This window comes from Onychostoma macrolepis, chromosome 07 (genome assembly GCF_012432095.1).
Source record: "Onychostoma macrolepis isolate SWU-2019 chromosome 07, ASM1243209v1, whole genome shotgun sequence".
NCBI classification, from domain to species: Eukaryota; Metazoa; Chordata; class Actinopteri; order Cypriniformes; family Cyprinidae; genus Onychostoma; species Onychostoma macrolepis.
The window spans coordinates 3,474,400-3,499,915 of record NC_081161.1 but is presented as its reverse complement, the minus strand read 5'-3'; the positions used below and the strand labels follow the sequence as shown (position 1 = coordinate 3,499,915).

Below are 25,516 nucleotides of genomic sequence, written 5' to 3'. Positions count from 1 at the left end.
AAAAACATCTCCAGGGCCATAGATGGTGAATCGCATAGCGTAGTCTTTTCGGTGTGATCGACCCGAGTTTGAATCCACCTTTTCAAGGCCGTCTTATAATCAGGGTCGTCTTATATTCGGGTCAATACGGTAATCAAAAGGTTGAAAATAAAGTATCGGGTAGGTGTAGGGAGGGCTTTATTGTCCCAATAAAGTGGCATCCATTTAATTATTTGAATTAAAATTATAATTTACACTCAATATGTTATTATTGTATCCTGTTTTATAACGTACAACACTAAGGTGCAGATATTTGCCACTATTTGCAATAATTACTATAAATAGCAGAAAATCCTGCTGTTTTTACATAGTGTCAATAGAATCTCTCACTATTTGCACTTACTGTGGTGTAAATAGCATATCACTAAGAAAATATACTATTTACTCTGTGCAAATAGCCGCTGCCATATTTTAAAGAATGCAACCAAGCAGCTGACGGTAGCCATCGACTTCCATAGTATAGAAAAAATACTATGGAAGTCAATGGCTACCATTTTTGGGTGAATTATACCTTTAATACTATTTATGTAGCTTAAGGTTTACTTTATATTAGGCTCAAAAATGGATATAGTATGCTTATTGCAGGGATTCTTGAATAAAGAAATGCTAAGTGCTTTTTAAATGTGTTGGGAAGTTAATAGATAGTTGATGTCTAATACCTGTGTGTGTGTGTGTGTGTGTGTGTTTATTTAGCTGGGAGAATAAAGATGTGTATGTGCAAGCGGTGCGTGATCTGCGCCTGCAGGAGTTGCAGAATGTGGAGTGTATGTCAGCCGTCCGCGCCGGTCTGGGCTCCATCATACCGCTGCAGCTCCTGACCTTACTGAGCCCCGCTGAGGTGGAGCTGCGCACCTGCGGCCTGCCGGACATCAACCTGGAGTTCCTCAAGGTCAGACAGTGAACCACTCGACTCCATCTCCTGTTCTTTCTTTTGAAATTTTACTGCTTGCCTTCATCTTTGTTGACTTGCTTCTAGTCCCTACTGAAAAAGAAGTGCGCACAAAGGGATAGTTCACACAAAAATTTAATTCTGTTAATTTACGCCATTTGAGATGTAGGTGACTTTTTATCTTCAGTTGAACAGTAAAGAAGATTTTTAGCTGAAACCGTGATCCTTGGTAATTCTTAAAATGCAAGTTAGCAGTTACTGTCCCTTTGAGAGTCAAAAAAGCATATACAGGCAACACAAAATTAATACCCGTGGCTCCTGATGATATAATGTGGTCTTATGAAGTGAAACGATCGGTCTGTGCAAGAAACTGAACCTTATTTACAACATTATTACCTGTAATCCAGAGCTTCAGGCAAACGGTTCAAACTGTCCGGTTCGCAAACGAATAATTTTTTTTAAACGGTTCTTTTTAGTGAACTACAGTAGTCAACATTTGAAGTGGATCAAAAAAGTTCATCAAAGTTGTCCTAAGATGAGAACGCATTTTTGTTTTAGGTTTTAGGACAGCTTTGAGGAAAGGTTTTGATTCACTTCAAATGTTGACTGTTATAGTTGAACCTGAACTGAAGCGTCTGAAACAGTTCGCGGCTCGAGCAGCTGAGTTACTCGATCAAAGTTACTCAATCAAAACTCGCTTTCAGATGACTGACAGTCACTCAGGCTGGAAATGAGCCAAAACAGCAGCGAATCTGATCCTCTGATGAATGAACTGATTCAGCGCTCCAGGAAACAAAAAACGGATGAGCCGCTGATATGAGCATGCATGAACCGAGCATGAACCAATTTAACATTTAATGGTTTCTCATGGTTTATGTGATTTAAGACTAGTTTATTCACTTTATATGCTTTAGACATGTTTAAAACATCTGTTTCACATCATTATTGGATATATAATTGCGTATACGTTGCATGATTGCGTATTTACATAAACGAACTGGTGAAGTGTTATTTGAATCAGTTCATTAAAACGAACTGTCCGAAAGAACCAGTTAGCAGAAAAGAATCATATTTTCCCTGTTTGCCTGAGGCTCTGGATTACAGGAAATAATGTTGATTTTCATTGCACAGACCAATCGTTTCGCTTCATAAGACCTCTGGAGCCATAGGTTGTGTTGCCTGATATGCTTACTTTGACTCTCAAAGTGCCAGTGGCTGTTGACTTGACTTATGAATCACCAAAGACCAATTCACCTAAAAAAAATAAGAAAAGTCACCTACACCTGGGATGGCCTGAGGGTGAGTAAATTAACAACAAATGTTCATTTTTGGGTGAACTCTCCCTTTAAGTCCTAACTAAGAGTGTCAAAAGCACTATAAAGTTCAGCTAATTGCACTTAATGTATATTTAAATTATAATGCAGTTTAATTTCATTTACATGCCACTGACTGTTAACTAACCGAACTCATTCTCCTGATCACGTCAATCCAGGCTCACACTATGTACCAGGTGGGACTGATGGAGACGGACCAGCACATTGAGTTCTTCTGGGCCGCGCTCGAGATGTTCACGCAGGAGGAGCTCAGCAAGTTCATCAAGTTCGCTTGCAACCAGGAGCGAATCCCCTTCACCTGTCCCTGTAAAGACGGCGGCCCCGACACCGCTCACGTGCCCCCTTACCCCATGAAGATTGCCCCGCCAGATGGGGCGGTGGGTGAGTGTCACACATTCATTGTTGACATGATCGAGGTCAGTGCAGATCAGGGCCAGAAATGAACAAAAATGCCCAACAAATTCTGTGCAATTCAGTTACAGTACAATGCAAGAGATTTATTTAGTGGTGTAGACAGCTTTAGTGATCATAACAGGATTTGGGGAACATTCTTTACTTGCTTTCTGTATATAATTTATTTCCAATTTGAACAACCATGCTGATAACATAACCAAAAGGCAAATAAAAGGTGATAAACACATTCATAAACAGTTTTTTTTTTCATCTTTTGCCTATAAGAATATGATGTTCATTTTCCCCAGATACAGACTTTTTTATAATAGCATTCTGTTAATTAACATTAATAATCCTTATTACGATATTAAGGGTAATAATTGAAAATAATGATTGCAGTGAGTGTCAGTAGTAGCCAAGCTTTATACATACATATGGTTTCACCGCTGAAGAGCATTAGAGAAACTTTTGCACAAGAAGTGCGCTTTTTGCTCTTTAAGCGTTAAGAGGTTCACTTAAATAGGGAGTCATTGCGATTGAACCGAATCATTTAAACGGTTGATTCATTCAGGAACGAAACACCGTCATGTTGCTCAGAGACGCAAAACGGCGTTGTGGCTGTGTTTGGAATTATTTATGAGCAAAAACAGGAAATATGGTGTCTAAAATATAAGTCTCTTAATTAACTTCTTGTTTTTTTTTTTTTAACTGTTTTAAAAAATATATATATTACATTTGTAATCATGGTAATGTTTGGACAAAAACAGCACTCTCTGTGTGATATTGATTAACTATATGAAATGATATAAATATATACATTTTCTGTCCCCATAGCTTGAATATTGTGATCAATCTAAATGTATTTTAATAGACTGAAAGAACGCACTCTAAATTCGCACTAGTCTAGACTTCATGTAATGCATGCACTCTGTAGGGGGTTTTTGCAAAAGACTCAAATCTCACATCGTTAAAACAACAATTGCAATATTATCGCAGGCGATATATATCGCACACCCCTACACTTAAAACATACCATTGTTTGCTGTTACATAATACATTTTTTTTTTTTTAAATACACTGAAACGTTGTGTTGATGGTTGACTATATTTGTATTACGAAATTTTCAAGCATTGTAAAAAGTATCAGTTTGATTTAATAAATTAAATATAACTTTGAATGGAAGCTTTTTTCCACCATGGAAATAAATAAATAATAGAATTATGAGCAGAATTTAAAAGGGTAATTGTGACTTGTTATCTCCGAAAGAAATGTGAGAATTGTAAGATATAATCTCACAACTGCAAAAAAAAAGAAGAAGTCAGAATTGTGAGATGAAAAAGTCGCAATTATGCGTAAAAAAGCAATTTAAGGAAATAAGCTTCCATAGCTGTGAAACCTTTTAAACTGACAATACAATAACTGTTCTAAAACATCTTTTCTTTAAACGCTATTGGTCCTGAGTATTTAAATAAAGTGGTTAAAGGAGTATGACGTGATTTCACTGGTTTTGAATTGTACTGAAGCTGTTAACTCTTTGTGTTTCCATCTGTTTCAGGTTCACCAGATCTGCGTTACATTCGCGTGGAGACCTGCATGTTCATGGTCAAGCTGCCGCAGTACTCTTCCCTCGACGTGATGCTGGAGAAGCTGCGCTATGCTATCCACTATCGCGAGGATCCTCTCAGCGGTTAAACATGATTTCTCAGATCCCCGTCGATCACACGACCTTAAGTGATTACTTCAGTTCTCACTTCTTTTTCAAGAATAGTCATGAAGGAACTTGATCAGCCCAGACCAATTTGCCTTTACAGAGACTAGCGTTTGCGTGTGTTTGACGGAGGGCGGCGAGTTTGACAGCAGCTTGCGGTGGTGAAGAGTAAGCCACAATTTTATAAAATGACCTACATGTGCTGTTCATCAACAAATGTGAAGGAAGTGGCACTGTAACTGCTTTTCTCCCTTTTTAAACATTTAATCTCTCTCTCTGTCTCTTCCTCTCATTTAATCAGTCTTTCATCTTTGCATTCCCATTGTGCCTCAACCACTGCCGCCGCCTTCGCTCCATTAGTGACAGTGATTGTTGACGCACATTCATCTACAGAGATGCCGAATTTAGCTTTGCAAAGGACTTTAACGTTCGGCTCAAAGTTATACTTGCATCTTTCAATATACATTTGGGGTGAATCTCACGAAACCGGTCAAGAACATGTCCAAAAAATAAACCCTTTTTGTACCATGAATGCGTTTTTTTTTTTTTTGCATATTCCCCCAATTCTCATTACTATAATGCACCTCTGGGGTTTTTTTTGTGTGTGCTTTTTTGCATTTTTCTTCAATTCTCATTGCCCTAATACACTTGAAATTTTTTGTTTGCATTTCTTGCAAATTGTCATTACCCTAATGCACCTGATATTTTTTTTCTTTTTGTTTGCATTTTCCCTCAATTCTCATTACGTTAATATACCTGATATGTTTTGTTTGTGTTTCTTTCCCATTGTCATTACCCTAATGCACCTATTTTTTTTTTTTTGGTATTTTCCCTCAATTGTCATTACCCTAATGCACCTCAGATTTTGTTCTTTTTGTGGCATTTTTCTTAAATTCTCATATATACTATACATTAGAATAATGCACCTGATTTATTTTTTTATTTTTTTCCCTAATTCTCCTTACCATAATACACGATATGTTTGCCTTTTTTATTTTGTTTGTGGTGCTATTGTTTTGTTCTAAATTGACCAGGCAATACACCTGACACATTTGTTGTGTAATTAATTATTGTCATGAATGTAATGCCAGAAAGTCTCAATGGTCTTAAATTATACTTCATTTTCCTAATGCCAGAATATGTTCTCGACAGGATTTGCGAGGTTTACCCATTTAGAGGCTTGAAAGGGTTTATGCCCTCAATGATTCAAACTTTTCAAGGAACTGTTGAAGCTACAGGCTCTGTCCGGGAACTACAAGTACGCATGTGATCGAGCTTATTTAAGAATTTGAACTATAAATGGCAAGACTGCTTTACGACACAAATATCTGCCTATATTATTAAAGGTACATATGCTGCTCAGGTCTGTAACTGAGGTAAGTCATGTACAGAAACAAGCTATAGTAATATAAAGAGCGCTGAACTGTATTCATTTCATTTCTGAGTGGTCTCCGATGCGGAAAACGTTTGCTGCAGACTGAATACAAGATCCTCCCTGCCATGCTCTTCAGTTTGGAGCGGTGCTAAGTTTATGGTCTTGGTTGCCAAAATAACATTCATCCTTGAATACTTTTAGGTTGCCAACTGCATTACCTAATGGCACTGCTGCAGTCAATTTTATTGCTTATGAGGGATGATTTTGCACCCAAAACTCTAGTGCATGAAAATCTCCATTGGAGAACCCAACATTTACAAATCACTTTAGCTTTCTTTTAGGGTTTTTTTTTTTTTTGGTCATTATTTAACCCCCTCCCTCCCAAAGAGAAAATGTTTTTAAAAGGCTATTTTAATTTTGTTTACATTTTTAAATTCAACTTTTCTGTGTCTATAAAGATAATACTGTTTTGCAATTGAAATATAAATTGGGTGTTCTTAATAGGATTTCCTAATCTTTCCTGGAAATCGGTTGTAACATTTCTGGTGAACCATTTAACTGCGTTATGAGTTCTATAATGTACAGCCATCATTACAAACACACTTGATGCTACCATAGACGTACTTCATTGAAAATATCAGCATTTCAGCACTATAATAGGGTTTTGTGGGTGTGTGTGTGTGGGTGTGTTATTCTTTTATTTTATTTTTTTGATATGGTCAACTGCTGCTATCAAAGAATAGTCCCTTCATTTTTTTTTTCTTGCTGTCTCTTTGGAGGAGAGTAGAAGTCTATGAAAAGACATCCGCACAAAAAGCTGAATGCAGTGAAATATGTGTTGTACATTTACTTGATATTTATTACAATTATTTATGACTGCATTAACTTTATCCAGTCTTACCTCTGCGCATCTGGAACAAAACACTGATGTGTGAATGAATCTACAGAGGTGTTGAAGTTTCTGTGTCACAAAAATAAAATATTGATGTATTACAGAACAGTGTTTTCCTCTCTCTTTTGTCAAACTATGAGAAATGCATAGCATTCCTGTTTATTACTTTGATTTGAATCAGTCCGTTTTAAATAGATGTTGTTTGTACTTCATTTTTATCCAAGAATTTCATCATCTTATTTCTTAGTGTAAGAGCGATCGATATTTTTCACTTGGAAAAGAAGGATGAGGGTCTTATTCTATCAGCAAAAACAAGTTCAAATCTTATAAGCATATAATTCAAAGCATTTCTCAGTGTTTTTGTTCATCATATAATGAAGAGACTTCGCAAATATCTTCAGTTTGGTGGACAGAAGTTGTTATTCTCTTTTTGTCCTGCAACCTTGAACGAGTGGGAAAAGTACGTAATAAAAAAAAAAAAAGAGAGAATAACGAATAATAGCAGAGTGACAATGTCGACTATGTAATGGTTAAAAGATTTCAAAACAGGCATCAGGATTATTTGAAATCAACATTTCAATTTAGGTTCTTTTAGGAACCGCACAAAATCTGTCAAATTATATTCATGATGTGATTTTTTTTTTTAACAAGATCAAATTACATGTATATTATAAACATTATGCATGATATAAATGGGGAAATAGAAAATTGTATAGTATCAATATAATGCACCATTTCCTTCCTAAAAGTGTTTTAATTTGCAGGAGAACTTACATTTGTGAATATGAAATTTTGCATGTCAAAAAATAATATTTATCATGTAAACGTGACTGTGCTTTTCTTTGCTGTTGATTAGGTATTAACCAAATAATATTGTCTGTCAGTTGATTCCAATAGGAATAGACATAAGGCAAAGACACAGTGTCTCATTGAAATAAAGCTCTTAGGACTGTTGTGTGATTTAAGAGAAAAAAAAATGTTAACATATAAGAATTATTACATTAGGCAGAGACCACTGATGTCTAAATAACATACAAACGTAAGGAGAAATAGCCTCAAAGTCAAAGGAAAACTATTTAAATTAAATAACTGATCCACAAATATGATGCCATTATAAAATAAAACGATTTGTGTTTATATAACATATCCTTGTTCCATGTGACCCTGGAGCACAAAACCAGTCATAAGTAGCTCAGCTATATTTGTAGTCAAAAATACATTGCATGGGTCAAAATGATCGGTTTTTCTTTTAAGCCAAAAATCATTAGGATATTAAGTAAAGGTCATGTTCCATGAAGATATTTTGTACATTTCCTACCGTAAATATATCAAAACTTAATTTTTGATTGATAATATGCATTGCTAAGAACTTAATTTGGACAACCTTAAAGGCGATTTTCTCAATGTTTTGATTATTTATATTTTTTTAAATATCTCGGCCAAATATTGTCCTATCATAACAAACCATACATCAATGTACAGCTTATGTATTCAGCTTTCAGATGAGCCTTATGACTGGTTTTGTGGTCCTGGGTCACATATATCATGATGTGTTAAATTATTTGAAAGCAGCACGCCATTAAAACGCAAGAAGAAGAAAGTCTAGCTAGGAACCTTTGCATTGCGGTGATGTTTCCGTCGGAAGGTATTTTCCCGCCCTTCCCTCACATTGAGCTTCCGGCGCTCGCGCACCGCGGAGATGACTTTGAATCTGGCGAATATTTGCGGGATGCTGCGGCGATTATCACAAAACACGGAGAAACGTCTGTATGACTTTATATGTGTATTTAGATGATAAACTGTCAGCACGAGTGTGTTTGTCGCTGGTAATGTCTGTCTGTGTGTGTGTGTGTGTGTGTGTGTGTGTGTGTGTGTGTGTGTGTGTGTGAGAGAGAAGGGTTATTCCTTCAGTTCGGTGTCAGTTTCAACTCTTTCGAGGAAAAACTGTATTTAAACGTTTCGTTAAAAGTTTGAATGTGCATTTTTCGGAGGTTGAGTTCAAGAAATCATTGTAATTTTACAGAATTAATGGATAGACAAATGTCAAACAATAGTAATAATTGCATATAACGTTACCATACCACTGTAGTTTGCCATCTAAACGTATATCTGACCCTGGACCACAAAACCAGTCATAAGGGTCAGTTTTTGGAAATTGAGATGTATACATCATCTGAAAGCTGAATAAATAAACTTCCATTGATGTATGGTTTGTTAGGATATATAGGACAATATTTGGCTGAGATGCAACTATTTGAAAATCTGAGGGTGCAAAAAAAATCTAAATATTGAGAAAATCTTTAAAGTTGTCCAAATTAAGTTCTTAGCAATGCATATTACTAATGAAGTTTTGATATACTAAATATCTTCATGGAACATGATCTTTACTTAATATCCTAATGATTTTTGGCATAAAAGAAAAATGTATAATTTTGGTCCATACAGTGTATTTTTGGCTGTTGCTGCTTCAGACTGGTTTTGTGCTCCGGGGTCACTGTATCTCGGTGTATCTGGCTGAATAGTCTCTGTCACGTGTTGCAGGTTTGGTTCCTGCACTGAAACGCTTCCAGAGCTCCAGCAGCATCATATATCCTGCCAGGTAAACATCAGCTTGTAGTGGTCATGTGTGTTTTGGTCTCTTCTGAGATCCCTAAATGTATAACACAAGCCTTTTCAGCTGTTGGTCTGCTGGTGAAATGCAGGCATCTGAAGTACACTTGAAAAATATGGAGCAAATGTACAGACAGCACCCACTGTAGCTTGTTTCTGCTAAATTGATTTATTTGTGACACTTTTATTTATGGAAGTGTTTCTGTAATGGGTTAAAATAAAACAGGTAATTGCAACTTTTCATCTCACAATTCTGACTTTATCACAATTGCGAGATATAAACTCAGAATTGCAAGAAACTACTAAAGTTGCGGTGACCTTTTTATTTATTTATGTTTTTTAATTCAATGATGGGAAATCATCTTTTATAGATATTTGTTAATAGTAGCTCTCTTTTTCAGGATTGGTCTGTATACCTCAAAGAATATTTTCATTTTTCACACTTGTTGATGAGTTACTGAGTTGCCATGTTCTTATGTGTCTCGTAAAGGTATTCTAGTGTTAAGTCATGCTATGTATTTATTATACTAACCTAGTTTAATGTGCTGTCACAGTTATGTACCGCAGACGTCACTATCCAGACCGCCGTGGCCTGAATTACCTGCATTTGATCCTGCAGGCGAGGAGAAACGGCATCAAGGCAAGTGATTGGCTGATCTGAGCTCGGTGTGAAGATTGAGCTGGAATGATTATTTGCTCTTAAAGGATGTACTTGACCGGTTTATTTCAGTTAGTCTGACTTATTGTCAGTTGTTTTGGTTCAAAATAAATCAGACTAACTGAAATAAGCCTGGCTTGTTTGGTAAACTTGTTTTATGAAACAAGCCCTAGGTTGCTAACTTTCTCAAAAATAATTTATATTCAGAAAAGCAGTCATATTTTTGGCATATCATACATTTAATGAAATTGGCTCCTAGTTGAATAACTGCACAGTAAAAATCAATTAACAGGGTATCACGAGTCTTTAAAAATCCCTAAAAATATATATATAAAAAATAAAAAAATTTTTTTTTTTTTTTAAATGTTCTTCAATTTTTATTTAGTGTACCATTACAAGGTTTTACATTTCATTCTGTCGTTCTGGAGATACCCTGAAAGCAGAATGAGAGAGTTTTGCTGATTTTGAGTCAGATGTTCTTCAGATGTTGAGTCATCTGATGTTTATAAAAAGTCCTTAAAAAAAAAAAGGCCTTAAATTCTGAAATTGCATTACAAAAAGTCTTAATTATTGTTAACAAGTTTTAATTATTAATTATGAAATTTGGGGACAGAAAGTTTTGAGACTTTTATACCATAAAACTTTTGCAAAACTATCTTTTTGTATATCTATCTTCTTTATATATTATTATTGTTTGTTTTTTTCAAAATTGTCTTGCATTGTTATTCAGTTTAACATAAGAAGGTCTTACATTTCATGCCGTCATTCTGTAATTGTGACCCTGGAGCACAAAACCAGTCATAAGCAGCTCAGGTATATTTGTAGCAATAGCCAACAATACATTGTATGGGTCAAAATGATCCATTTTTCTTTTATGCCAAAAATCATTAGGATATTAAGTAAAGATCATGTTCCATGAAGATATTTTGTAAATTTCCTACCGTAAATATATCAAAACTTAATTTTTGATTAGTAACATGCATTGCTAAGAACTTCATTTGGACAACTTTAAAGGTGATTTTCTCAATATTTTGATTTTTTTTTTGCACCCTCAGATTTTCAAATAGTTGTATCTCAGCCAAATATTGTCCGATCCTAACAAACCATACATCAATGGAAAGCTTATTTATTCATTTATAAATCCTATCTTGTACGTCTATGACTGGTTTTGTGGTCCAGGGTCACAAATACCCTGAAAGCAGAATGAGAGTGTTTTCCTGATTTTGAGTCAGATGTTCTTGTGTTTTAATGACTGTCGTTCACCTGATTCTCACAGCGGTCGTGCAGAAGGTGAACGGTCTGATTGAGAACGGAGAGTATGGACGCTTGTTTGCTGTAGTTCATTTTGCCAGCCGTCAGTGGAAAGTGACCAATGAAGACCTGATCCTCATCGAAAACCACATTGATGCAGCGTGTGGCGACAGGATAAGAATGGAGAAGGTTTTCTCATCCACTCAAACACTGCATTCAGATCCTCACACAGATTACTGTACAGCTCGCTGGACCGCAGATGCAAAGATTCAGGGATGGGATTTCCGTATTTTCTGACCTCAGTGGGATGATCCATGTAAATGTTTTTGGGTGTGCGCGTCGTCATCGGTCCTTAAACAATTCCACGATTTAAAGGCACAATATGTAAGATTTTCGTAATAAAATATCCAAAAACACAAATGCTGCAGTACAGTTAAACTAAATAAATTACGGCTGTCGCCAATAAAGTGTTGACCGCATCATTAAATTTAGATCCGCTCAATGTTGCACCATGATTTCTTTACACGTTTTTACAGTGTTGTGCATTATAACCAATCACACACGAGTGAGTTGAGCTTATGAATGCAGTGGCCAATCAGAGTCTTTGTTCTGTGCACACGCTCGCTGACTGAATTCAGCTCTCACGTCACTTCTTTCATCATAAACAACAAAGTGCAGATGTACGTATTCAGTCATAAAACCATGTATAGACAGCTTTACTGAGTATAAGGAGAGTTTTTTGAGACTCATAGAGAGTCATAATGTTCTTTGCTCGCATTCTCTGTATAATTTATTCACTGTTTGAATAACTATGAAAGGAACGGTTAATAAAAAAAAATTTATTCATCACCTCATCCGTGAACATCATAGCGTCATCAAGCTTCACCTTTGTTATTGTTTTGTAAATGCCACCTCTAGTGGCGAAAACTTGCATATTGTGCCTTTAATGGCTTGAAACAATGCAAGTACTTGACAAAAGCTGACATTTATAAGTCACATTGGAATAAGTGTAAATGTACTAAAGCTGCAAAATGCTGTTTTCAAAAATTATTATTAGCATCAGGCCTTTTTTTGTTTTGACTCATCACATGCCTGAAGATTATTCCAGTTACATATCATTCATTATTTGAGAAATAATTTAACCAATATATTGTGCGTAATACAAGAAGTTGATATGCAAAGTAAGGTAGATGCAAAAAAGATGGCATTTTAATAGGTACGCAACAAGTTTATACAAGCAACAAATAAATACATGTTTTGTTTCCTAATTTTTTTTTTTTTTATCATTTTGTCACTCTCTATTTGCATGCAACATGGGATATAATATTTGTATAGTAATCAAAGTTTTCATGCTAATACTTCTTTGCAGGTGCTGTTAGTTGGAGGAAATGATTTCACTCTTGTTGGAAAACCACTTCTCGGGTAAGATGCAAATGTAATTTTAGTTTGAAACTAATATGAGGTTTATAGCTATAATCTAAGAAAAATTGATACATGATATGTAAAGATGTAAGATTAACACATGTAATTGTTTTGACCTCAGTTTGCAAACAAATATATATAATAAACAGTAATTTGAAGCTGAAGTTCACTAAATAAATACACTAAAATTAAATTTTGTATATTCTGACATTTTATTTTCTTAATAAATAGGCTAATCTTTACTTTATTTTATGCACAAGTCTGACGCTCGCGTACTTGCATGACAGTGTTCTCCACCATTTAAATACCCAGAGTGCATTATTTAGTGGAAAATAAGACATTCGTGAATGTAAGTGTTTAAATGCTCTGCATTTCCTTGAAAAACAATCCTAAAATGTGTGCAGAAATTACACTTACTATAGATGTCTGAAAGAAATCATTGTATTCTTGCTAGAAAAGGAGTTTTATTATAGGTTCAGTGCTGTGAAACGGTGCTTTGCTCCCAACTGGTTTGAGTTTGTACACATTTCTGACATTATTCGTGGTCTGATGTTATGATGGATTGTGGATTTATATAGACGTGGTACAATGGACACAAGTTTGGTGCTTCTACATTTAAAACAAATATATCTCTTTTTTTTTTTTTTTATTGTTCTTGAAGAGTCACTTTTATGCATTGATATGTTTTAGTTGAATATCTGATGACACTATCTTTCTCTCAGTTATTCTCTGTGGCAGCTGACTGCATTTTCAGATTCTATCAGTAGAGCTGATGTTATATTATTATATTCCTCTGATATCTGCTTTGATCACGTCTGTTCTTTTGATGCTCAGCCGTGATTTAGTACAAGTTCACGCTACAGTCATTGAGAAGACCGAATCCTGGCCAATGGTTCACATGAGATTCTGGAAGAGACATCGATTCCAAAAAAAGAGAAGTATGAGGAATTATAAATCCAAAGTAGATGCTTAGTCTTTCATTGTTTCAATTTTTCACCAGTGCATTCATTCAACTTTTTCCCCCTCCACAGTCATTATTCAGCCGCAGACCGTATTAAGGATCAACACCATTGATGTTTCACCAAAACTGCTTTAACCTGCTGACAACGTGGTGCATTTTCCAGTAGAAATGTGCCATAATCATGATTTGTCAAGTTTCATGTTTGAGACCATTGTAAATAATGTTTTCAGATTGTCTTTATCATGTTTGGCTTGAGCATTGAGTTGCTGCGTATTATTGTATATAACGGTCTGTTGTATGTCACAATAAATGTGTTTGTGTCATACAGATGGAACGAATCCTTGAGTCTGTTGAGCTATTAAGACACCGCACCATGATCATTAGTGATGACAAAATGAAGTTTTGTGAAGCAGTGAACATATAATTCAATAAACCTTCAAGCTAGATGCCATTTGAATTTTACGCGTATAAATGTAGTCTGTGAGGAGCAGCTATGAATTCTGCTTATTTTATCAGATAATATCTAACTGAATAACGCAGATGAGGTTTTGGCACATAAACCGTGACTGTATCTGGATGTTGTCGACTTATTAAAAAGCCACGTGTACAGGCTTTGAACAAAAGTGTTTTGAGCGGATCTTCTGCGTGTTGACTAATTGAAACACCTTTGATTGGCCGTCACGTTAATGTGCTCAACTCTGATTGGCTAAAAGCAACAGCAGGTAAAAAGAAACTTGACATGATGTAAGTATAATTGAATGCTGTGTAATTGACACTTTATGACTTTATAATTGAATTATTTTCAACGTAAATGCGTCGTTTAACTTGAATGTGCAGGACTTCCAGTTCCAGTTATTTTTAGCTGTACAAAAACAGCCCCTTATTCTGCTTAATTGCAAAGTGGTATTTGTTATCATATATTATTTTAATGTAATATCATAAACGTGCTGGTTTGTAGGGCAATGTTATTCTTCTAATTAGGCTACTTACGGCTAATGAACGGAGTCTCACACATTCACAGAAAACAGCTTCATATAAATTGTAATATTTTTTCCATTTAATTATGCAAACCTGTTTTAAATATTAAAGGATCTGGTCTGATATCTGTATAGAAAAGCTTTGAAAACATTGGAAACTTGTAAACGTCAAAGAATGAGTGAGAGGGTCTAATGAATTAAATGTTGTTTGATCAAGATCAAAAAGGATTTAATTAAATATCGTGCTGTGAAACGACAACAAACCCCAAGTCGCTGGCACCCTCTGCATAAAGAAACCTTTCTAAGTATTGATTTAAATTTGACATATTATTTATAATGATTCAAGAGACTTGCACAGAAATAAGCAATATAACATCTTCTGGAAAACAAATAGTTTGTAGTATATTGGTATCTAAATAAAATAAGTGATCTACAAATGTGCCTTGATGAACAAGCCTTTAATGAGCACACCATTTGTACATAATTTGTTCGCAATGATGTAAGGTCTTGCTTTCACAAGAAATACCTCAGGAGTTTATTAAAACCAAGCCAAAAGCAGATCTTCCAAAGTCATTTTACTTTCTAGCTTTAATAGGAACCCCATGGCACTGTTGTATTTATTATTATTATTATTATTATTATTTTGTTAACTATTTCCATTGCACTTATAAGAGGGAATGTCATGATCCAAATAGAATACTGAAAGTCCTAAAACATTTTCTGATCAACTGTTAATGACTTCTATTAATATGATAAAATTGCCTTACAACTCCTTTGTTGTTATTTATAGATCTGTTTTTCATTTGGTGACTAACTTCGTAACAAAGAAGTCCTATTTTAGGATTTCAAATGAATAATACTTATGAACTTCACTTTACAGGCTTGTTTTAGGACTGAATTATGCTGGTATACCTGTAAAATGCAACAGACATCAAGACATCACAAACAGCTGAAATGGCAGATTTGTTTGTCTCAAACTGGTTACCGTTAATAGGTTTTACTAATATTTTACGAGAATGTATGGTTCTGTGCTATGAAAAAATATCCTCTATGATGCCTGACGTGCAGCGCAGCAGCAAGAGCAGAGAAACGGATGAAAGCCGCATCCAAAATCCTCAATATCCCGGAAAATAATTTCAGCCTTTTATACTGTACAATTTTTCATAGGGTTCTTTTGTGCATCATTCTGACGAATTCTGACACAAAATCAGGTCATGTGCATCACTTTACAACCCTCAGTCAGTCACTCTTCATCTCGTTTGGTCCTTTTTGTCAGATATATTAGTCTTTGATTATATACATATATTATTATTTCTCTTATACTCATGTAGCATAGTCGTAATAATGCTGTGTTGTAGTCAGAGATTATTCCAGGTAGATGTCTTCTGTTGGACACGAGACCTCCACAAACTCCTTATAGTACAAATGGAAAGCTTTCCTGTTAAAGAAGACAGAGAATATACTAATAAACACTTTCTAGGCCACTAAAAAGAATTACACTGAACAAAATTATAAACGCAACACTTTTGTTTTTGCCCCCATTTTTCATGAGCTGAACTCAAAGATCTAAGACTTTTTCTATGTACACAAAAGGCCTATTTCTCTCAAATATTGTTCACAAATCTGTCTAAATCTGTGTTAGTGAGCACTTTTCCTTTGCCGAGATAATCCATCCACCTCACAGGTGTGGCATATCTGATTAGACAGCATGATTATTGCACAGGTGTGACTTAGGCTGGCCAGAATAAAAGGCCACTCTAAAATGTGCAGTTTTACTGTATTGGGGGGTCCGAAAACCAGTCAGTATCTGGTTTGACCACCATTTGCCTCACGCAGTGCAACACATCTCCTTCGCATAGAGTTGATCAGGTTGTTGATTGTGGCCCCTGGAATGTTGGTCCACCTCTTCAATAGCTGTGCGAAGTTGCTGGATATTGGCAGGAACTGGAACACGCTGTCGTATCGCCGATCCAGAGCATCCCAAACATATTCAATGGGTGACATGTCCGGTGAGTATGCTGGCCATGCAAGAACTGGGATGTTTTCAGCTTCCAGGAATTGTGTATACAGGTGCTGGTCATATAATTATAATATCATCAAAAGTTGATTTATTTTACTAATTCCATTGCACTTATAAGAGGGAATGTCATGATCCAAATAGAATACTGAAAGTCCTAAAACATTTTCTGATCAACTGTTAATGACTTCTATTAATATGATAAAATTGCCTTACAACTCCTTTGTTGTTATTTATAGATCTGTTTTTCATTTGGTGACTAACTTCGTAACAAAGAAGTCCTATTTTAGGATTTCAAATGAATAATACTTATGAACTTCACTTTACAGGCTTGTTTTAGGACTGAATTATGCTGGTATACCTGTAAAATGCAACAGACATCAAGACATCACAAACAGCTGAAATGGCAGATTTGTTTGTCTCAAACTGGTTACCGTTAATAGGTTTTACTAATATTTTACGAGAATGTATGGTTCTGTGCTATGAAAAAATATCCTCTATGATGCCTGACGTGCAGCGCAGCAGCAAGAGCAGAGAAACGGATGAAAGCCGCATCCAAAATCCTCAATATCCCGGAAAATAATTTCAGCCTTTTATACTGTACAATTTTTCATAGGGTTCTTTTGTGCATCATTCTGACGAATTCTGACACAAAATCAGGTCATGTGCATCACTTTACAACCCTCAGTCAGTCACTCTTCATCTCGTTTGGTCCTTTTTGTCAGATATATTAGTCTTTGATTATATACATATATTATTATTTCTCTTATACTCATGTAGCATAGTCGTAATAATGCTGTGTTGTAGTCAGAGATTATTCCAGGTAGATGTCTTCTGTTGGACACGAGACCTCCACAAACTCCTTATAGTACAAATGGAAAGCTTTCCTGTTAAAGAAGACAGAGAATATACTAATAAACACTTTCTAGGCCACTAAAAAGAATTACACTGAACAAAATTATAAACACAACACTTTTGTTTTTGCCCCCATTTTTCATGAGCTGAACTCAAAGATCTAAGACTTTTTCTATGTACACAAAAGGCCTATTTCTCTCAAATATTGTTCACAAATCTGTCTAAATCTGTGTTAGTGAGCACTTTTCCTTTGCCAAGATAATCCATCCACCTCACAGGTGTGGCATATCTGATTAGACAGCATGATTATTGCACAGGTGTGACTTAGGCTCGCCAGAATAAAAGGCCACTCTAAAATGTGCAGTTTTACTGTATTGGGGGGGTCCGAAAACCAGTCAGTATCTGGTTTGACCACCATTTGCCTCACGCAGTGCAACACATCTCCTTCGCATAGAGTTGATCAGGTTGTTGATTGTGGCCCCTGGAATGTTGGTCCACTCCTCTTCAATAGCTGTGCGAAGTTGCTGGATATTGGCAGGAACTGGAACACGCTGTCGTATACGCCGATCCAGAGCATCCCAAACATATTCAATGGGTGACATGTCCGGTGAGTATGCTGGCCATGCAAGAACTGGGATGTTTTCAGCTTCCAGGAATTGTGTATACAGGTGCTGGTCATATAATTATAATATCATCAAAAAGTTGATTTATTTTACTAATTCCATTCAAAAAGTGAAACTTGTACATTATATTCATTCATTACACACAGACTGATATATTTCAAATGTTTATTTCTTTTAATTTTGATGATTATAACTGACAACTAAGGAAAATCCCAAATTCAGTATCTCAGAAAATTAGAATATTACTTCTATACAAAGAATACTTTGTATTACTACCAATACAAATAAAGGATTTTTAGAAATCTTGGCCAACTGAAAAGTATGAACTTGAAAAGTATGAGCATGTACAGCACTCAATACTTAGTTCTCCTTTTGCCTGAATTACTGCAGCAGTGCGGCGTGGCATGGGTTGCTCTGATAGTGGCCTTCAGCTCTTCTGCATTGTTGGGTCTGATATATCGCATCTTCCTCTTCACAATACCCCATAGATTTTCTATGGGGTTAAGGTCAGGCGTGTTTGCTGGCCAATTAAGAACAGGGATACCATGGTCCTTAAACCAGATACTGGTTGCTTTGGCACTGTGTGCAGGTGCCAAGTCCTGTTGGAAAATGAAATCTGCATCTCCATAAAGTTGGTCAGCAGCAGGAAGCATGAAGTGCTCTAAAACTTCCTGGTATATGGCTGCGTTGACCTTGGACCTCAGAAAACACGGTGGACCAACACCAGCAGATGACATGGCACCCCAAACCATCACTGACTGTGGAAACTTTACACTGGACCTCAAGCAACGTGGATTGTGTGCCTCTCCTCTCTTCCTCCAGACTCTGGGACCCTGATTTCCAAAGGAAATGCAAAATTTACTTTCATCAGAGAACATAACTTTGGACCACTCAGCAGCAGTCCAGTCCTTTTTGTCTTTAGCCCAGGCGAGATGCTTCTGACGCTGTCTGTTGTTCAAGAGTGGCTTGACACAAGGAATGCGACAGCTGAAACCCATGTCTTGCATACGTCTGTGCGTAGTGGTTCTTGAAGCACTGACTCCAGCTGCAGTCCACTCTTTGTGAATCTCCCCCATATTTTTGAATGGGTTTTGTTTCACAATCCTCTCCAGGGTGCGGTTATCCCTATTGCTTGTACACTTTTTTCTACCACATCTTTTCCTTCCCTTCGCCTCTCTATTAATGTGCTTGGACACAGAGCTCTGTGAACAGCCAGCCTCTTTGCAATGACCTTTTGTGTCTTGCCCTCCTTGTGCAACGTGTCAATGGTCGTCTTTTGGACAACTGTCAAGTCAGCAGTCTTCCCCATGATTGTGTAGCCTACAGAACTAGACTGAGAGACCATTTAAACGCCTTTGCAGGTGTTTTGAGTTAATTAGCTGATTAGAGTGTGGCACCAGGTGTCTTCAATATTGAACCTTTTCACAATATTCTAATTTTCGGAGATACTGAATTTGGGATTTTCCTTAGTTGTCAGTTATAATCATCAAAATTAAAAGAAATAAACATTTGAAATATATCAGTCTGTGTGTAATGAATGAATACAATATACAAGTTTCGCTTTTTGAATGGAATTAGTGAAATAAATCAACTTTTTGATGATATTCTAATTATATGACCAGCACCTGTAGATCCTTGCAACATGGGGCCATGCATTATCATGCTGCAACATGAGGTGATGGTCGTGGATGAATGGCACAACAATGGGCCTCAGGATCTCGTCACGGTATCTCTGTGCATTCAAAATGCCATCAATAAAATGCACCTGTGTTCGTTGTCCATAACATACGCCTGCCCATACCATAACCCCACCACCACCATGGGCCACTCAATCCACAATGCTGACATCAGCAAACCGCTCACCCACACGATGCCATACACGCTGTCTGCCATCTGCCCTGTACAGTGAAAACCGGGATTCATCTGTGAAGAGAACACCTCTCCAAAGTGCCAGATGCCATCGAATGTGAGCATTTGCCCACTCAAGTCGGTTACGACGACGAACTGCAGTCAGGTTGAGACCCGATGAGGACGACGAGCATGCAGATGAGCTTCCCTGAGATGGTTTCTGACAGTTTGTGCAGAAATTCTTTGGTCATGCAAACCGATTGTTGCAGCAGCTGTCCGGGTGGCTGGTCTCAGACGATCTTGGAGGTGAAGATGCTGGATGTGGAGGTCCTGGGCTGGTGTGGTTACACGTGGTCTGCGGTTGTGAGGCCGGTTGGATGTACAGCCAAATTCTCTGAAACGCCTTTGGAGATGGCTTGTGGTAGAGAAATGAACATTCAATTCACGGGCAACAGCTCTGGTGGACATTCCTGCAGTCAGCATGCCAATTGCACGCTCCCTCAAAACTTGCGACATCTGTGGCATTGTGATGTGCACATTTTAGAGTGGCCTTTTATTGTGGCCAGCCTAAGGCACACCTGTGCAATAATCATGCTGTCTAATCAGCATCTTGATATGCCACACCTGTGAGGTGGATGGATTATCTCGGCAAAGGAGAAGCGCTCACTAACACAGATTTAGACAGATTTGTGAACAATATTTGAGAGAAATAGGCCTTTTGTGTACATAGAAAAAGTCTTAGATCTTTGAGTTCAGCTCATGAAAAATGGGGGCAAAAACAAAAGTGTTGTGTTTATAATTTTGTTCAGTGTAGAATGAAATAATTAAGTCATAGAAGTGTGCAATTTATTACAGGTGCATTATATTGTAGGACTAGATGAGTAAAGTTTGTAAACAAACATTAATGTTGGCTTGGCAAAGCCTTGTTTGAAAATTTGAAATAACTTTAAAAAGGTTATAGTTTGAAGATTTCACTCAAAGTCAATAAAATGCTATTAAAATGTTGTCTTAAACATTGCTAAAATGTTTAAGCAAGTGGTTAACATGTTTCAGCACGTTCCTAACATAAATTAACATGGTGCTACCATGTTTAACACATTGCTAGTATGTTCTATTTCATCTCAGTCAAAACTCACAGTATGGGGTCAGCCTCGCTAAGGACGAGCTGTCAGGAGATGGTATATCAAATTAACCACACCCCGCTTGCAATCACGGTCTATAAATACAGGTGTGAAGCAGCCGGCGCTTTCTCTGTTTTTTCCCCTTGACGGTAAGATTTTGCTGCGCGTTCTTTTGTTATATTTGGCTGACCGGAGTCTTTTTACCCGCAAGGGTTTAAACTGCTGGCACATGCTTTTTGTAAACAAGCGCATTGTGAGACTAAAGGAGTCTCTTCGCCCGAGAGGATGAACGCTACCGTGATTCACGTTTTTCACATTTAAAACGTAAGGTGAGTACATTTATATTCATAATTACAATTGTATTTATATATGTATTTCCATAGGCATTTCATAACAAAAACAGCCAAAGAGGGGCCTCTTCATCTGTAAGGGTGAAAGCTACCGAGTAGAGGAGAGCTGTTTGTGATTACAGCGTGGGAGTCTTGTTGTAATTCAGACAAAGAGGCCTCTTCATCTCTGGAGACAATCCAGCTGATTCAAGTTTTGTTGTTTTATGATGCAAGAGGAGGACACCACTGGTTTACCCTCTGAGATACCTGCAGGCAAAGAGCCACTAAGGTCTGAAAGGGATCCTCAGGAGGAAGGGGTCAGACGTAAACAAGCTCGTAAACGCAAGCATGTAGAAGGGGACATTTGTCAGCTTCAGAAGCAAATGCAAGGCATGCAGGAGACCCTGAACACTTTGTTAGAGGCTCAGCAATGGGCTGCAGAACCTCAAGACTTGGGGCTGCCATTATCAAAACGGCCATGCCACCACCCTGATGATCTTTCAGTGGCAGCGTCTGAAGTGTTTGGAAGGTATGAAAATTTGGTGCCTTCAGAACCAGAGGACATCTCTGAGTCAGAAACGGGGGATAGTGCTTCTGAGGCTATTGCACTGGACCCTTCAGACAAAGAAGTGATTTCCAAAGGAGCTGAGTGTGCAAAAGTGCCTTCCCAGACTGCTTCAACATCAACCTCAGTGTTTGATAGAGGCCCTCAGCATCATAAATCAGAGGGGTTGCCAATACTTCCTGATTTCATAACAGTGGATCTCCAAGATGCCTATTTCCACATCCCAATTCACAAGGGCCACAGGAAGTACCTCAGGTTCTACTTTCAGGGCAACGCTTACAAGTACAATGTTCTCCCCTTCGTTCTGTCATTGGCTCCCCGCACCTTCACCAAATGTATGGAGGCGACACTCATTCCTCTTCGTCGTCAGGGCCTACGTATTGCCAATTACCTGGACGATTGGGTAATTTGCTCTCCTACAGAGCAGCAGGCCAGGAGCAACACAAATGTGGTGCCATTGGGGTTGCTTCAAATGCGCCCATTACAGCGATGGTTAGCAAAGTACAAAGTTAGTCCATACGAGAATGGACAGCAACTTATTTCAAGAGACCTGGATTGTCTTCTAGCAGTCAAGTGGTGGCTCTCAACTCCAGGCCTGAAGGAGGGAGTCAAGCTGGGCCCGATATGTTCAAGGGAGAACATAACAACAGATGCCTCACAAGCAGGCTGGGGTGCTGTCTGGCGAGGCAATCCAGTACAGGGAAAATGGGATGCCTTGTGGATAGGAGCACGCATTAACCTCTTGGAGCTGGAGGCTCTGTTTTCTCTGGCTTCGTTTCGGGAAGGTCAAAGTAGATTTTTTTGCCACACAGGAAAACACACACTGTCCCCTGTGGTATTCAATGGTGGGCCCCAGAGGGCCCCTAGGGGTGAATTGGTTGCTTTGAGTTTATTGCCCCGCTTGGGTTTTTCTCCCCTCCTGACCTTATCTGGTACACAGTTGACCCATACTGTGGCGTGTTGACTGAGATGAAATAGAACAAGGGGTTACGTAGGTAACCTAGTTCTGTGAATGAAGTCAACACGACACACGGCATGGTCACTTGGGGAGCATTTGTCACTAGTCGGCAAGAGAGAAAGCGCTGGCTGCTTCGCACCTGTATTTATAGACCGTGATTGCAAGTGGGGCGCGGTTATTTTGATATACCGTCTCATGACAGCTCATCCTTAGCGAAGCTGACCCATACTGTGGCGTGTTGACTTCATTCACAGAACTAGGTTAACTATATAACCCTTGTTTTAGCATGTTGCTAACATGATTTGACATGTTTAAATATGTGTCTAGCATGTTTTAACATGATTTCTTTATTAAAATTAACCATGGTTTTACTACAAAAAAACAAACAAACAAAAAAACATTGTTACTATAGTTGTAACTATGGTAACCACAAATTAACCATGGTCTTGCAACACTAATCATAGTTTAACCATGGTATTTGTACTGTGGTAACTGTGGTTATACAAATGGTAATCAATGAGCCAAAAAAACATGGTTACTACACTTTTACTATAATAAAACCATGGTTAATTTTCAGAACGCATTTCTAGCATTATTTAGCACATTGCTAGCATGATTTAACATGTTGTGAGCATGTTTTAAAAGAAATACTCCATATGTGTTATTGTAAAAAAGTTTTGATGCTCCTCAGTGAAAGTCTATGGGATTTATTTGTATTTTGATGATCCGCTTAATGAAAAACGTAAGTCCGATCAATTAGAAATGATATAGCAACCCGAGTCAGACCAGTCTGGAGGTCTGAGCCGAGATTGGTGGTTGTAGCTTGAAAACTCCAGGAGGAGATATTGACTAAATTTAGTCTCAGAAGAAAAAGCTTAAACAGTAGATCAAGCTTCGTCAAGCCAGCATAAAACCCAGACTGACCTCACAGACTCTGCAAGCGGTTTAGTGGAGTTCTCAGACACAAAGACGTGACAGGCGAACCTCTCATCTGCTGGATGTTTGGTAATAAAGCCAAAATACCTGTGGAGACACCAGACGTTAAATAAAACCCACAGAACTAATGCATTAACTACTGTTTAAAAGTTTGGGGTCGGTACGATTTGTTTATGTTTTTGACAGAAGTCTCAATGAGTCACCGAGGCTCTGTTTTTTTTTTGTAAAAACGGTAAAGTTGTGAAATATTATTACAATTTGAAATAACCATTTTCTATGTGAAAATGTTAAAATGTAATTTATTTCTGTGATCAAATCTGAATTTTCAGCATCATTACTCCAGTCTTCAGTGTCACATGATCCTTCAGAAATCATTCTAATATGCTGATTTGCTGCTCAATAAACATTTCTGATTATTACCAATGTTTAAAACAGTTGTGCTGCTTCATATTTTTTGTCGAAACCGTGATCCATTTTATTTTTCAGATTTCTTTGATGAATAGAAAGTTCAAAAGAACAGCATTTATTTGAAATAGAAATCTTTTGTAACATTATAAATGTCTGTCACATTTGAACAATTTAATGCATCCTTAATTGCTGAATAAAAGTATTAATTTCTTTCCAAAAAACCTTTCTGACCCCAAACCTTTGAACTGTAGTGATGATGCAAATTAATAATAATAAAACCATAATCACTGTCAGTAAAAATGGGGAGGTTGCTGGTAAATGCTTGACTTACTTCTTGTTTCTGGGATGATAGCCGCAAAATGAGACGTTTTTCAAATGGAAAAAGTGACTATATTGGCTGCTCTGGGGAAACAAATTTATAACACAATTAGACTGCATGTTCTCAAACCTACAGCTTCAGTTTACTAATTACTGAGACACATACTGAATATTTTTAAAAGTCATTTTTTTCTGGGGTTTTTTCTAGCCCAGTTCATCTATACTGTTTGATTTCTTTATACAGCTAAATATTCAACAAACAACAGTATTATACTTCATTCCTCACTTGAGTCTTAATTTTCAAGTTTTAAGTCTTGAGAATTAAAATACAGCATGGAGGGGAGATGCTTGATGCAAAAAAAAAAAAAGTGCTTGAAGACAATCATAAAACAAACATTTCTAATGCAATAGATGTGTGGTTTTACCATGTCGAAATCATCCTGCACCGTGAGTTTGAGTCCCTTCACGTTTATCTCCAGGATGCAGGATGAGGGAGGATTGTAATGGACCGTCAGTCTCCTGTTCATCGCAATCTGGAGTCAATCATAAACAACCATTATCAGTCTAATGAAGAATATATGAAGACCATCATTCAGAGGGTGTTTCATCTTACATTCATCTTAACCCAAGTGTATGTGCTGATTCCCTCACTACAGTCAAATCATATTTAAGACCCAAATTTAAGATTTATGTATTAGAATCTCAACTTAAATGTGCATCCAGTTGGATTGCACAGTTAAACAAACTAGTAAACTTGATACTAATAAATGTGATGCATAGTGTTTATCAGTTAAACATAAATGAAATAGATAAGAATCAGATTTATGTGCTCAAAAAAAGGTATATGGCATAGTTTATGAACTATTTGCATCTTTTTAATTTATTTAAATAAAATAATATTTAAATAATATTTGGCATTTTGAAATAATTTTGAATTTGATCAAATATGACTATATTATATAGTATAGTATATATATATATATATATATATATATATATATATATATATATATATATATATATATATAT

General features: G+C 37.0%; 3 protein-coding genes across 9 annotated transcripts in view; 2 read left to right on the top strand and 1 right to left on the bottom strand.

Annotated features, from left to right (window-relative positions):
* LOC131543754 (probable E3 ubiquitin-protein ligase HECTD4) overlaps positions 1-5,800 on the top strand; it is a 93,405-nt gene extending 87,605 nt beyond the window's left edge. For all 4 annotated transcript variants that reach the window (XM_058781503.1, XM_058781501.1, XM_058781502.1 and 1 more), the window contains exons 74-76: positions 733-928; positions 2,421-2,643; positions 4,211-5,800. In XM_058781503.1, the coding sequence (XP_058637486.1) occupies positions 733-928; positions 2,421-2,643; positions 4,211-4,347 (556 nt within the window). In that variant the 3' untranslated portion in view covers positions 4,348-5,800. The remainder of the gene's footprint in view (positions 1-732; positions 929-2,420; positions 2,644-4,210) is intronic.
* A 2,491-nt stretch (positions 5,801-8,291) lies between these two features.
* Positions 8,292-15,962, top strand: mrpl21 (mitochondrial ribosomal protein L21). Its single transcript, XM_058783609.1, has 7 exons — positions 8,292-8,393; positions 9,172-9,229; positions 9,795-9,880; positions 11,175-11,338; positions 12,519-12,571; positions 13,406-13,509; positions 13,603-15,962. Exons 1-7 carry the CDS (start codon positions 8,330-8,332, stop codon positions 13,665-13,667), a joined length of 594 nt encoding a protein of 197 aa, XP_058639592.1. The 5' UTR covers positions 8,292-8,329; the 3' UTR covers positions 13,668-15,962.
* A 673-nt stretch (positions 15,963-16,635) lies between these two features.
* The window catches only part of mapk8ip1b (mitogen-activated protein kinase 8 interacting protein 1b), a 28,749-nt gene continuing 19,868 nt past the window's right edge, over positions 16,636-25,516 (bottom strand). For all 4 annotated transcript variants that reach the window (XM_058782159.1, XM_058782161.1, XM_058782160.1 and 1 more), the window contains 4 exons: positions 24,913-25,020; positions 24,501-24,571; positions 23,750-23,848; positions 16,636-17,413 (listed from right to left, as the gene is read on the bottom strand). In XM_058782159.1, the coding sequence (XP_058638142.1) occupies positions 17,341-17,413; positions 23,750-23,848; positions 24,501-24,571; positions 24,913-25,020 (351 nt within the window). In that variant the 3' untranslated portion in view covers positions 16,636-17,340. The remainder of the gene's footprint in view (positions 17,414-23,749; positions 23,849-24,500; positions 24,572-24,912; positions 25,021-25,516) is intronic.

Excerpts from the sequence above, each read along its gene's own strand:
- mrpl21 (XM_058783609.1), top strand. The coding sequence starts at position 8,330 with ATGACTTTGAATCTGGCGAATATTTGCGGGATGCTGCGGCGATTATCA. Across the intron at positions 9,881-11,174 it reads CGAGGAGAAACGGCATCAAG|CGGTCGTGCAGAAGGTGAAC; the intron begins GCAAGTGATTGG and ends TGATTCTCACAG. Across the intron at positions 13,510-13,602 it reads TCGATTCCAAAAAAAGAGAA|TCATTATTCAGCCGCAGACC; the intron begins GTATGAGGAATT and ends CCCCCTCCACAG.